A 13,544-nucleotide genomic window follows, 5' to 3' on the forward strand; every position below is an offset into this window, starting at 1 on the left:
TTATTTGGCCGTGCCCCTCCTGTTCGGAACAGTTTTAGAGCGATCCATTAAACGCTCCGGTCTTCCTTGGCGCTTTCCGTGTTTCCGTGGGAAACACGGCCTCCAGGCAGCGTATGGGAGGGATCCGGCCTTGGGGACTCCTTCGCCCCGAAGCCGCAGGAGATGTTTCGCTCTAGTGCCTGGGGTTCCGAGGCCCTCACCTGCCTGGGACCCACCCCCGTTCCTCCGCCACCTCCCCTCCACTTTTCCCTTTATCCTATCCTCAGGAGGCCTTGGGTCACAGCGACAACCTCTTAGACATTTTGATACCCGGAGTAAGGAGAGTGACGTGCACCAAGCTCTCCCCGAAAGCCCAGGCCCCGACGGGCCGGTGAAGGCACGTCAGGGAGGTCCAGCGTCAGGAGCAAATGAGGTCCTTTTGGTGCCTCTTTCCAGAAGGAAACGTCCCCCTTTGGGTCAGCCCCCGGGAATTTCCTTGCATCCCAAACAAAAGACTATAAGAAATGTGGACCTGGACCAGACGCCCCGGCTTCCGGAGTCGTCGGTGTCAGCCTGAGAGGCGCGAGGAGGAGCCCTGTGCCTCGGGGCGGCAGGCACCCTCCCCCGGGACTGGCTGCTGGGGGCCTTCTCCACACCGCAAGGCGGGTCGATTCCTCGAGTCCCGAGTGGGGATCCCTCCGGCGGCTTCACAAGCAATTCCGGACCCCGGAGCAAGCCCTGCCGGGCGAGGGGCACGGGTCAGGGAAACTCAGCGCGGGTCGCAGATACCAGGTCAGCGGGAACACCCGGGTGCTAGGGCGCAAGGCTGCCCTGAACCCGCCGCCCCACCCGACGCACCGGCTTTCTCCAGAGGGGGCGGGGGTGGAGTGCGCGCCAAGGAGACCGGGAAACTGAGGCTGCAACCCCAGGCCTCGTCCAGCGAATGGGCGAGGTGTGCAGAAGCGCAAAGCCAGGCCCTGAACCGGGGAGCTTCCGCCTCCTTCCCCCTTCCTGGGCTCCCGTTTTAGGAGGATTGTTACTGTTTAAAGAGACCCCACTGAACTATTTCCTGCTCATTGTCACCTCTCCTTCGCTGTCCCCGCGGAAGTTCTCACCGAAAGGTAATAAAACCACCGCTGCCGACACCGCTTGGCGCTGCTGCGGGGCGGGGAAAGCGGCCTGAGCCCCGCCAGCCCGGTCCCACTCCCACCTTCTGCGAAAGCAATGACACAGCAGAAGCCACGCACACGCCTGGGCACCCTCGGTGCACGCGCAGACCTCGGCATCAAGTCCGGCGCTTCCTAGAAGGGGTCGTTTTGCTATTGCTTATTTCCGTCCATTTCCCTTTCTGCGCGCGGAGCTTCCTTTTCCAGACGGTGAGAGCCGCTGGACACCCAAAGCCGGGGCGGGCTGATCCACGATCCCAGGTGTCCGCGACGCCGCCTGGAGCTCTGTGGCGACTGGTGCACTGGAAACTACCAGAATGGAGAGTTGAGGCGTAGGCGGCACCAGACGCGCACGACTGAGGCGAGTCGAGCGCGGCGGGTCCCAAAGCCGGGCAGAGTGCGCTGGTCCCTGGGAGGGGAGGGAGGCGCGCCTGGAGCGGGGACAGATGAGGCCGCGCGGACGTTCCAGACTGGCGCGGCTGCGGGATTCCGGCGCGCTGAACAGCGAGGAAGACCTCGTGCGCGGGAGTCGGGGAACATCGCCCGCGGCCGGGTAGCCCCTCGAGGAGGTGCGCGTTGGGGCGGGCCAGGACGTCCAGCTCCTCCTTCCTCCGCTTTGATGGAGGTGCAAACATTTGGGGGAGGGCGGGGGTGTAGGGGCTGAGCCGGGGCTGGGCGGGCTGGGGCCCAGGATTTACAGGAAACAGGCGCGCGGGAGCCCATTGTTGGCCCCGGGCCTCCCAGACCCGCCCGGCCCGGTCTGATATGGCCGCTCTCGGCCAATGGGCGTCTGCCCAGCACTTCAAAGCAAGCGCGGCCCAATCCGCCGGGTTCCCCAGCAGCGCCGCCACGACTCTATTTATGGGGAGGGCACCGAATTTCGGTCCCCAGAGATCTACTCTAGTAGCGCCTTGGGGAGTTCAAGTGGAATAACCTCTCCCCACCCATCTCCCCGGTCTCCTCCCCCCAAGTCTCGGTCCGCGCCTTCCTCCTGGGTCTGTGCCGGACCCCGGAGTCGTCTCAGGTCTCTGTCCGAGGGGCCCCTTTTCTCGGAAAGGCGGCGGCCGAAACGGGGGAAGGTGGCTCTCAGGTAGCGAGTCTGGGCTTCGGGACGGCGGGGAGCGGGGGCGGACGGGAGGATGAGCTCCCCCGGCACCGAGAGCGCGGGGAAGAGCCTGCAGTACCGAGTGGATCACCTGCTGAGCGCGGTGGAGAGCGAGCTGCAGGCGGGCAGCGAGAAGGGCGACCCCACGGAGCGCGAGCTGCGCGTGGGCCTGGAGGAGAGCGAGCTGTGGCTGCGCTTCAAGGAGCTCACCAACGAGATGATCGTGACCAAGAACGGCAGGTGGGTGCGCGCTCGGAGCACGCGTGCGCCGCGCTCTCCAGCGCCCGGGCAGCTTGGGGAACTGGCAGGGTCCTGCAGGTCGAACCCTTTTCCTCCTGGAGGAGGGCTTTGTGTTTGTTCCCGCTCTGGTCAACGCCCTCGAGTGGATTATCTACAAGCCTCTCTTCTGGGGCTTTCTCCGCGGAAGCTTGGGGAGGAGGAACGCGCACCCCAGGGTTTCGACCTTGGAGGCATCCCGGGACCCGCGAGGCGCGCCCCGGCCCCTGCCTGGCCCCGCGGGATATGGCCTCCGGCACTGAATCCCTTCGTCAGGTCCTCTCCGCCCCTGCCTCCCAAGGCCGGGGAGATGGTGCGGCGGCCACCTGGACCTGGTAGGGCTCGGGGAAGGGGGAACGTGGGAGTCACCCTTGGACATTCCCCAGGGGGCTTCTCTGTGCCCCAAAATAACAGAGGCCTCTGTGCCCAGCTTTGACTTCCGGCCTACCCGGTCAGAGTCGGGGTCCTCCTGCGCCCGCCCCGTGTTTTCCAGGCGGATGTTCCCGGTGCTGAAGGTGAACGTGTCTGGGCTGGACCCCAACGCCATGTACTCCTTCCTGCTGGACTTTGTGGCGGCCGACAACCACCGCTGGAAGTACGTGAACGGGGAGTGGGTGCCCGGGGGCAAGCCCGAGCCGCAGGCGCCCAGCTGCGTCTACATCCACCCCGACTCGCCCAACTTTGGGGCCCACTGGATGAAGGCTCCCGTCTCCTTCAGCAAAGTCAAGCTCACCAACAAGCTCAACGGAGGGGGCCAGGTAGGTGTGCGGAACCCGCCAGGCCTGGGACGAGCGGGGAGGGGCCGCGCTGCGCCTTCTGCCCGGGAGCTGTGGGAAGGGACGCTGCTTGGACTGGAGGTGACGTCTGCCCAGGAGAAGCTGCCACAGCCTTCTCTAATTACGCCTTTAGTGCTGTTTATACTAAGCTGATAACATCCACGAGCGGGAGCACTCCCCTTTGAAGGTCTAGAGCTTTGGGGGAACTTCTGTGTCTAGCCCTAAACTCTCCTAGGGGCGAAGAAAGTATTAGCCTTGATGACAAAGTCTCATTTAAAGTTAAACAGGCTCCACAGTACTTACTGCCTGGAGTCTCAACAAACTTGTAAAGTCGTGCTTTGCTAAAAAACATTCTTTAGTAGGGGAGTGTTCATGGAAGACCCCAGGTTAGGCAAGTTGCAAACAAGCCCAGGCTTTAAAAAATGTCTGTAGCCTTCCTGGAAGCCTTAGTACTTTATTTCACCAGGTGAAATGATTTGTGATGACCACTCATTGCTTTTAATGCTGTGTAGCATCTCACATCCCTTTCCCATACAGACTGTGGGACCCGCGGAGAAGCCTCTGGCGGAACCCCATTTGCCTCAACAGTAGAGACACTTTCTTGGGAGCCAGAGGACTTTCTGCATTCTGGAGAAATGGATGTTTTGCTGTTTTAACACAGGACTTTCAGTGCCACCAATCCTGTATCTGTCTCCCTCAGATCATGCTGAACTCCTTGCATAAGTATGAGCCTCGAATTCACATAGTGAGAGTTGGGGGTCCACAGCGCATGATCACCAGCCATTGCTTCCCTGAGACCCAGTTCATAGCAGTGACTGCTTATCAGAACGAGGAGGTGAGAGGGACAGAGGCGGGTGCTTTCCCGGGTGCGGTGTGCGGCACCGGCTCCGGAGATTCTCGCGGAGTGGGGAGAGGCCCTAACTGCACTGAGAGGAAGGCTTCCTGCTCTTTCACATAATTTTCTGGGGTTTGAAATGGAGGCACAGGGGAGGGCTGTATAAAAGAAGTCCCCACTGAAACGTTCTCCCCTTGAATTCTCCATAAAAGTGGAGAAATATCTGCTCAAAATAAAAAGATGCATAAAGCATTCAGGTTAAATGGTGTGAGAATTTCTTGAGAACAAGACTTGAGTGAGACAGCGGCTTGTCCTTCCTTGGAAATCTTCCCCAAAGGGTGGGGGGCAACCCCTGAAATCTCTGCAGTGTGAAGACTCAACTAGATACCAGCTGCTGCAAAGGTGTCTGTCAGTCTATACCTAAGCCCAACCCCAAAGTACTGAAAATTCGGGATGAAGTGGATGCATTGTTAGTGTGGACCACACACTGGGACTCTCAGACCACGACTTCCTAAGCAGCCCTGGCTTGCATTTTCAGCCATTTCTGATTTTTATATACATGGAACATAGCGGCAGGTTAAATTTGTTGTGAATGCCACTCAGAACATTGACATTGAACATTTTTCATAAACACACTACTGTTTACAATTACTCAGCTATTTCAGTTCCAAATAGAAAACTGTGTGTGGAAAGAAGTCTGATTATATTTGAATATTTAAAAGCGGTACTGGCGTTTCTCAATTTCTTGGTGCCAAAATAAATCCCCTGACTAATAGGCAATATACTAGTAAATGCAATTTCTTGTTTTTCAGATCACAGCTCTTAAAATTAAGTACAATCCATTTGCAAAAGCTTTCCTTGATGCAAAGGAAAGGTGAGAGAATTCTAACTATAAATAGCCTTGGGCAAAGAAGTATGCAGAAAGATGAAATATTGCTGCACTTTTCTGAATTTCCTTCTTTCTGACAATTCAATATACTTCTTTTGATAGAAGTGATCACAAAGAGATGATGGAGGAACCCGGAGACAGCCAGCAGCCTGGGTACTCCCAATGTACGGTTTGTTGCATTTCGTCGTGTCATTCCACGTCATCGGGACTAGACTTTCTGCAAGCTGGGAGGTGGAGATGGAGAAGACAAGGGGGCTTCTGGGTGCGCTTGGGATGTAAGATTGCCTTGCCGAGCAAGGTCTTGGCCCTGTGATGTCGAAGCTGTGTTGCCCATCTAACCTCTGCTCTAATGGGGGCTGTGGGTACTCTCCTGGGTGCTTTTGTTTTGCCCTGAGGCAGCTGCCACCATGCTTGGGGTGGATCACTGAGACCTAGCTGAATGTTCAGACTCTCTCCTGTATCAGGCAATAGGAGAATCTAGCTTGTTACATCCTCTGTGAGGCTTTCGTAAATGATTGAAGAGCCATCTTCCCAGTGATGCGTAGGGAGAAAATTTTTCCTTAGCCCTTTGGTTCTAGGGATGACTCACTGGTTCCTGCTGGTTTTGTTGGCAGCAGTGGCTCTGAGGTTGGGAGAGCTGGCTTTAAGTCTAGCTCCTTCTAGGAGTTCAGGAGTCAGAGTGCAGGATAGAGGATTACATAGCAGCATCTGTTGGGAGAAAGGGCTCCGTCTGATCCCCAATGTGTCCTCTCTACCTGGGAAGGGGACTTGGAGATGTTAAACAATGGACATGGTGCCGCTGACTGGTCAAGAGGCTGGTGAACAAGCAGGGCACACTCCTCCTTTCACAGGCGTTTGTATTTTTCACCATTTCCTAGGCTGATGGAACAACCAGGAGGGTAGTGACCTGAGTAGAGTGAGCCAGTGCTCTGGCCATGGCCGGCTGGGCAGTGAGGGTACGTCCGCAGCCTTCCTTTCAGTGTTGCCTGGAGAATTGTTAGTAGTTTGGAAATTAAAGCCAGAGTAGTTTTTCCACTTGGGATTGCTGAATTACATCAAGAAACCTTAAACAGTATAGAAGAGGTCGGTGCAGTGGCTCACGCCTGTAATCCCAGCACTTTGGGATGCCCAGTCGGATGAATCATTTGGGGTCAGGGAGTTCAAGACCAGCCCGACCAACATGGTGAAATGCCATCTCTACTAAAAATGCAAAACTTAGCCAGGTTTGGTGGTAGGCACCTGTAATCCCAGCTACACAGGAGGCTGAGGCATAAAAATCGCTTGAACCTGGAAGGTGGAGATTGCAATGAGCTGACACTGCACAAGTGCACTCAAGCCTAGGCAATACAGCAAGGCTCAGTCTCCAAGGAAAAAAAAAGAATGGAGAAGAAATTATAGTTTTAGAGGAAGGAAGGGCAGCCCTGGAACCACTTTCTGATTCTCCTGGGGAGAATGGGGGGAGCCTAAACCTGAAGAGCAGTAAACGACTCCACCCCCTTCACCCCCAGCTCAGAAGGCAGCTCCTGAGTCCCTGAGGAGGAGAAGGGGAGGGCACCCTTGTCTAAGCACTACCCCACCTCTCTTTCTGCCTCTGGTCACATTGTTTTCATGCTTAGCAGAGGAAAGCTGACTTGCCTTGGGGAGTATTAATCTCAAAAGTGATCTAGAGGATTCTCAGGAGGAAGCAGCTTGGGTTGTCTGAGGCCAGACTCCTGGGTTTACTCAGGTACCCATAGGATTGAAAGCTTTGGGTTACCTGTGGTAAGAAAGGAGGAACTAATGGCCTCAGATTCCTTGTGAGGTGGACTGTGTCCCAAGTATGAGACACTCAGGGTGTTCACTCCATCAGGGACTCCTGAGGGGGAGGTGGGAAGTCCCTGGCTCTGCTATGCTCTCCGTGATGATGCACGGAGCAGTAATGCCGGTCACTCAGCACTCTTTTCTCACAGCAGGGGGGTGGCTTCTTCCTGGAACCAGCACCCTGTGTCCACCTGCAAATCCTCATCCTCAGTTTGGAGGTGCCCTCTCCCTCCCCTCCACGCACGGCTGTGACAGGTACCCGGCCCTGAGGAGCCACCGGTCCTCGCCCTACCCCAGCCCCTACGCTCATCGGAACAATTCTCCAAGTGAGTCTGAAGCCTCAATCTGCCAGGGCTTGGTGGGGGGCTGCAAGGACACTTGGGGAAAGGCATTCTGCAGGGTCCAGAATCTAAAAAGAAGATGGTTCCCTGGAACTCACACCTAAGCCCAGTTTTTTAGTGGCTCAAGAGAAGACCTTCAGTGTATGTCTCCACGCTGCCACTGCTGGGTCAGCCACAGAGACCCAGAGCAGAGGCCTGCATTCTCACATGGGCCTTAGAGTTGGTGCTTTGGGTTTTGAAAATGACAAATTCCTGGGCCCCTCCATAGACCCGTGGTTGATCCTTAGAAGTAGAGACCAGGTCTGAGTCTTTTGTGACTGTCTCTAAAGTGACGATGGAGCAGCCAGGCACAAGAATTCCTGACTAGATCAGTGATTCTCCAAGTGCCCAGGCCAGAGCCTCAGCGCCAGGAGGGTGGGCACACTCAGGCCCCACCCCAGACTGACGGGCGGCACTTTTAGGTGGGGCCCAGCACTGCATGTTTTAAAAAGCCCTCCAGGCAGTACTGATGCTGCTCCAATATTCCCAACCCTGGGGTAGACCATAAAGACCCCAGGCCTCATTCTCTCTGTAACACTGTATATGTCTAGACTTAATTTTGTCTGGCTCCAAAAGGAGGAAAATCGCTAAAGAACACCATAAAACAATTAAGCAATTAAAGCTGATTTGAAATGAAAGGACCTTACTGGGTTAGGAAGTCACTGGGACTTGTTCAACCAGAGGCTAGACTCTGAGGCAGGAAGATCTTACTTCTAATTTTGCCTGAGGAGGAATGGTTTCTATAGCTCATTCTTACGAAGTAATCACTGGAAAAAAAGGCAGGTTAAAGTTATATTTGTTTTTAAAGATAAGCAATCACAAGTCAAGTAGGATTCATGTCTACAGGGCATCCACTGATCTCTGGTAAGGGAAAAAGCTTGGCTTTCCCAGGATATGTTTTCAAATGTATACATCTGGCAATGTGTCTTGGCCCCTGATAACCACTTAAGTAGACCGATGATTGTTTCCTGTGGTTAATATCCCATTACATTTTGTTTCAGTGGCAGTAGCTTCATAATACCATTTATTGGGTATTTCACTGTACTTTGTTGTCTTTGGAAGACGCCGTCTATAACTGCACTTTCTTACCTTCCCCACTTAGCCTATTCTGACAATTCACCTGCATGTTTATCCATGTTGCAATCCCATGACAACTGGTCCAGCCTCGGAATGCCTGCCCATCCCAGCATGCTCCCCGTGAGCCACAATGCCAGCCCACCTTCCAGCTCCAGGTAATGGATGTTCCCGACCTGGTGCAAAGCCTTCCGGGAGCTTTGCCTGTGACCTCACACTGTTTCCATTCCTATGGGCTTTTAGTCCTTACTGTCCTCTGTCCCTGTGGGTGGTTGGGTCTTTATTTAGAATTCTTTATTAGTCAACTATGCCCAGGGATCACAGGTGACATGACTGCTGAGTTCTTGTTTGCAGTCTGTTCCCTGGGAGGTCTGGGCTCCTTTACAACCGAGGTGTGGAATGGGAGCTGCGCTATCCCATCCCTGAATGAAACCAGGGTCCCCATCCTGGTTCTGCCACTTACAGGTTCATGTGACGGACAAGTCTCTTAGCCTCTCTGAGCCTTCATTTCCTTAAATCTAAAAGGAAGGTGGTAAAAAAATAACCCAGCCTCTGCCTGTCTCCCACAGGGTTGTTGAGGTCAGTCAGCAGAGCTTAAAGAGATATTTTCAGAACCTTTTCCAACAGGAGCTATTAAATTAAGGAAATAAATTTGTTGGCTTTTCTATGGATATAGGATCGAAGCCTTTAATGCATATGCTAGGTAACTGGTAAAGAATGATGACGATTTTGTTAACAATTTGCAAATTATGCAGAGGGAAAATGGCTTATAAAATTAACCAGTCTGGTAAATATATTAATTTCTTCAGAGGACGAATATAAAAACCTAAAATATCGAAGCTAGAAGTCAACCCTCATTTTCCAGTGAGGAAGGAGGACCACAGTGGTTAAATGATTGGACCAGCTGTTAGCTCACAGCAGCGAGAGCCTGGAATTAAGTGATCTTGACCTCAAAGGCAATGCATTTCATTTTCTAGAATACCAAAATATGTTTGCGATCTTAATTCTTGTCTAGAAAACAGTTCCTTCATAATATGAATTCAGTTGCCTGCAGTTAGAAACAGAGCAACAATGCATAAACAAACAAAGCTTTCAGGGGCTCCAAGAGCATTGTCCCAGAAGCCTGCACCTGATCAGATGACCAGCACTCTGCAAGCTGCTGCCAGCGGCCCCACCCAAGGGTCTCAATGCAGCTCTTATTGGGCCTCTTAGAGCCTGAAGGTTTCATCTGTAAAATGGCACAATAATCTGCCTTGATGAACTCAGGCTAGTTAACAGTATGGCGATACAACATAAGGTCTCATTATTCATTTATAGAAAGACAAGAATATTTCCCAAAATAAAATCTCACTGTAATTTAATACTATCCACTTCCATGTACTTAGAGTGGAGGGTTCTATACTCATTTCCTGAGAAACACAGTCTCTAAAGTAGTCTCGGGCGAAGTAAAATGTGACACGTCTAATTCAGGGCAGACATGGACTTGCTTCCTTGTGTGACTGCCAGGTGCTGTTCAGGTGCTGTTCTTGCTGCCCTGGACCATGCTAACTCACCTGTGTATGGAGCAGGTGAAGTGCGGGGAGTTGTGTCTGTGCTAGAGTTACTCTAAGGAATATCTGCTACTGCTTAGTGTTTCAGGAGGGGCTGGTCTTTATCGTGAGAATTACTGCAGTGGTGGGGTGGGGTGTGCCGGATCAAAACATGGGTACTTAAGCCCATTGGCGATAACTTTTGATTGAGAATATCTGCAAAGTTTTATTCTGAATGAGAGTGCAAAACTACTGGTCTGAGTCTTTTTTTTTTTTTGAGACAGAGTTTCACTCTTGTTGCCCAGATTGGAGTGCCGTGGTGCAATCTTGGCTCTCTACGCCCTGGGTTCAAGCGATTCTCCTGCCTCAGCCTCCCAAGTAGATGGGATTAGAGGCATGTGCTACCACATCCAGCTAATATTTAGTAGAGACAGGGTGAGAGGCAGCTGATTTTTCGTATTTAGTAGAGAGGGTTTCACCATGTTGGTCGGGCTGGTCTCAAACCTCCGACCTCAGGTGATCCACCTGCCTGGGCCTCCCAAGTGCTGGGATTACAGGCGTGAGCCACTGGGCCGGGCCTGTCGGAGTCTTTCTCAGTGAAACTTAACAGCGCAGTTCTGTGAGCTCTGAATATGTGGATAATCTTTTTGGTCAGCTTCCCGATGATTTTGTTTGTTATTAAGAGTTATGACAATAACTTCTATACATCACCGAATGTGCTTGTGAGTCATTTAGTAATTTGGAGAAAATGACGTGTTTGAAAGAAAAAAACTGTCACACCACGCATTTGCTCAGAACGGGATTCCTGGTGTGGTTCCCCTCCTCTGCCCAGGCCCTGCTCACTGGGGTCTTTCTCTTGCAGTCAGTACCCCAGCCTGTGGTCCGTGAGCAATGGCGCCGTCACCCCGGGCTCCCAAGCAGCAGCCGTGTCCAACGGGCTGGGGACCCAGTTCTTCCGGGGCTCCCCCGCGCACTACACACCCCTCACCCATTCGGTCCCGGCGCCCTCTTCCTCGGGATCCCCACTGTACGAAGGGGCGGCGGCGGCCACCGACATCCCGGACAGCCAGTACGACGCAGCCCAAGGCCGCCTCATAGCCTCGTGGACACCTGTGTCACCGCCCTCCATGTGAGGCAGCCAGGCCCAGGTCCTGCAGGACGCAGGGACTTTGTCGTGGCAGCCAGGGGTGACTGGATTGACCTCCTAGGTGCACAGTGGCAGTCCCACGGATTAAGGAAGAAAAGCAGCCTGACTAACTTTCTTTTCAAAGCGGAGGAGGAGCACAGCCGGGCTGCTCCCAGAGCCGCAGCACCCATCGCTCACACCGACAGCAGCGGTGCTGTCCCCAGTGGCTTACAGGAGAATCCACCGATGGCCCAAGCTGATTCACAGTCAGAAACCTTTGCCAGGGTCCAGAAACTCTTTTGATTTGTTCTCATACGATGTATTGGCAAGTCTGGCGCACCAGAATTTGCAAACTCCACCGGCTCTACTTTAGTGAGATAAAAAGCACACTTTTAATCTTCTTCCTTGTTGCTTTCAAGTAGTTAGAGTTGAGCTGTTAAGGACAGAATAAAATCATAGTTGACCGCAGCAGGTTTTAGCTGAATTGGAAATTTGGATGCTCTGCCCGCCAGAATGTGTGTATTTTGAGCATATGTAGACAACTTCTTGTGTTAAACTGTAACTCTTTCATATTTTTCTTTTGACAAAATAGCCAAAGACAATCAGCAGAAAGCGTTTTCTGCAAAATAAAGGCAATATGCAAAATGTGATTGGTCCGGTTATTAGTCAAGCCGCTCCTTTTGTGGGTATTTACTGTTTATTACAGCTGGTGGTAAAGACCTTATCCCCAAAAAGCATTTTACTCTAATACAGACTTTAATGTTGTATCTAGTTAGTTGCAAAACTGGAAGTGAAATTTGCGTAGACTTAGTGCTAATTGCCACAACAATTTAAAAGATGGTACATACTTTTAAAGAGATTTGCTCAACACTAAATCATAGATGATGTGGATAAAAACAGAACCTAGAACTTAACCGATGTCATCAAGACATCAGTACTGATGTCTATTCTAGTTAAAGTACTGTACATAAACCACATTGATAAAAAGTTATCATTTATCAGTGTAAAGTGCAGTTACCCTACTACTTTGAACAAAATGGCATTTGTAAATGTCTTTCCCGCTGCTTCTTCTCAAAAGCAAAACAGAACTGCAGTGGTGCTAGATTGGGTTACTTTCTCCATCTAGTGGCCGAATCCTTAATGTTGCCCCTACTTCCAGCTTAGCATTCCAAACCTTGCATTCCTTAGTATTCCAAGTATACCTTGGTATTGCAAGTCATAGGTGGCCAGTAGCTTAGAGCTGGGTTAGTTACGCAGGAGTGTCACAGCAGCGTTATGAATATGCTAGCAACATGGACATTAATGGTGAACCTAAAAGGTTCAGGGGTTTGAAACCGCCCACAGGCATAGCAAAAGTTTTTCCCAAGTCAGTGTTGCTAACTTTACTGCTTGTCCAACTCGGACTTCTTCAGGCCCCACCTAACAGTTCTAGGACAAAGTGGTGTGTGTTGGTTTTTATCTTTGTTTTTGCCTTATGGAGTATGAACCCAGAACTGAAGTGTAACTAGCTGGCTTTTTAGCGCCATCTGTGGCTGCTTTCCAAGTGGGATGTGCTTATTGTAAGTTATCATTAAAAGCTTTTCTTGGTTTTACTATGACTCATGTAGAAATATCCCTAAATCAGATGTATTGATGTATTTTGGTAAATTATATTTTGAATAAGCCCCACTGTCCAGGTAGTGTTGGGAATTAGAACTAGTTCCAGCCATCTGGACTGTGGTTTCTAATTGCATAGGTACTGGTTCTGCTGGAGGAGGGCTGGGGGATATTTGGGAAGGGGGTAAGGGCAGGCAGTGCCACCTATGATCCCAATATCCCGTGATCCCCTCTGCACAGTCACCTCACTCGACACTTGTCCATCTCCACGACTCTGACTGCCCAGGTTTTGTATTCTCAGGGTCTTTTCCTGTGCTGGCCCCTTTGTGGATGTCAGTTGTAGGGTCCAGCCCTACAGGGTCCTGTGAGCCTCTCTGCTGGTGTGGAGATAAGAAATTGTAGAAATAAAAGACATAAGACTCAGAGATAGAGAAAAGAGAGTCTGGGCCCAGGGGTCCACTGCCAACCAAAGCTCGGAGTCCAGCAGTGGTCCCGAGTGTCTACACACTGACTTTTATTGAGTACAAAGCTGGGGACAGGGTAGATAGGGCATGGCACTGGCGGTTGGTTATAGGGTCAAGTACATCACGTGCCATGTAGGTAGGGGCCCCCTAGGCTTTCTAGTAGCTGACATGAGGTAAGGAGCATAATGCGTCAGCACTTTTCCATACTTGTCAAGAAAGACCAAAGACATTAAAATTTATATTATTTTTACTGATGATCTCTTCTAAGAAAAAAGGAACCAGGTGCAGAAGTGGAACATGAGAGTGGACATGGAACGTGACCACTGAAGCACAGCATCACATAGAGACAATTAAGCCCCTGAATGTCTGCTGGCCTCCCTGACGGGCATCAGGCTTACTGCAAGAGCTTGGAGGAGCGGAGTTTTCTCTTAACTCCTCTGGGGAAGGAGACATCTCAGCCATCTTGGACGCCTCCTTCCCTAGCTGGCTAAACTGCGGGCGCATTCCCAGCCTTGGCGCTGCCGCCCAGCTGAGGTGCCCTCCAGCAGC

At 51.8% G+C, this 13,544-nt stretch overlaps 1 protein-coding gene across 3 annotated transcripts; it reads left to right on the forward strand.

Annotated features, from left to right (window-relative positions):
* Positions 1–2,008: 2,008 nt before the first annotated feature.
* On the forward strand, positions 2,009–11,637 carry TBXT (T-box transcription factor T). 3 transcript variants are annotated; one of them, XM_017508287.2, is made up of 8 exons: positions 2,009–2,490; positions 3,020–3,284; positions 4,003–4,137; positions 4,950–5,011; positions 5,129–5,190; positions 6,976–7,152; positions 8,309–8,438; positions 10,672–11,580. In XM_017508287.2, the coding sequence occupies exons 1-8, from the start codon at positions 2,285–2,287 to the stop codon at positions 10,940–10,942; spliced, it is 1,308 nt and encodes a 435-aa protein (XP_017363776.1). In that variant the 5' UTR covers positions 2,009–2,284; the 3' UTR covers positions 10,943–11,580. The 3 variants fall into 3 exon arrangements, with proteins under 3 accessions (XP_017363776.1, XP_017363777.1, XP_017363778.1); XM_017508288.1 differs by having other exon boundaries at positions 2,135–2,490; positions 6,979–7,152; positions 10,672–11,637; XM_017508289.2 differs by lacking the exon at positions 6,976–7,152 and having other exon boundaries at positions 2,285–2,490; positions 10,672–10,942.
* Positions 11,638–13,544: the final 1,907 nt, after the last annotated feature.

The sequence above is a fragment of the Cebus imitator genome, unplaced genomic scaffold (assembly GCF_001604975.1).
Source record: "Cebus imitator isolate Cc_AM_T3 unplaced genomic scaffold, Cebus_imitator-1.0 Scaffold389, whole genome shotgun sequence".
NCBI lineage: Eukaryota > Metazoa > Chordata > Mammalia > Primates > Cebidae > Cebus > Cebus imitator.

Bases quoted from the DNA above. Each gene is read 5' to 3' on its own strand.
- TBXT (XM_017508287.2), top strand. From the start codon at position 2,285: ATGAGCTCCCCCGGCACCGAGAGCGCGGGGAAGAGCCTGCAGTACCGA. The intron at 4,138-4,949 runs GTGAGAGGGACA...CTTGTTTTTCAG, and splicing joins CTGCTTATCAGAACGAGGAG to ATCACAGCTCTTAAAATTAA. The intron at 7,153-8,308 runs GTGAGTCTGAAG...TTCCCCACTTAG, and splicing joins TCATCGGAACAATTCTCCAA to CCTATTCTGACAATTCACCT.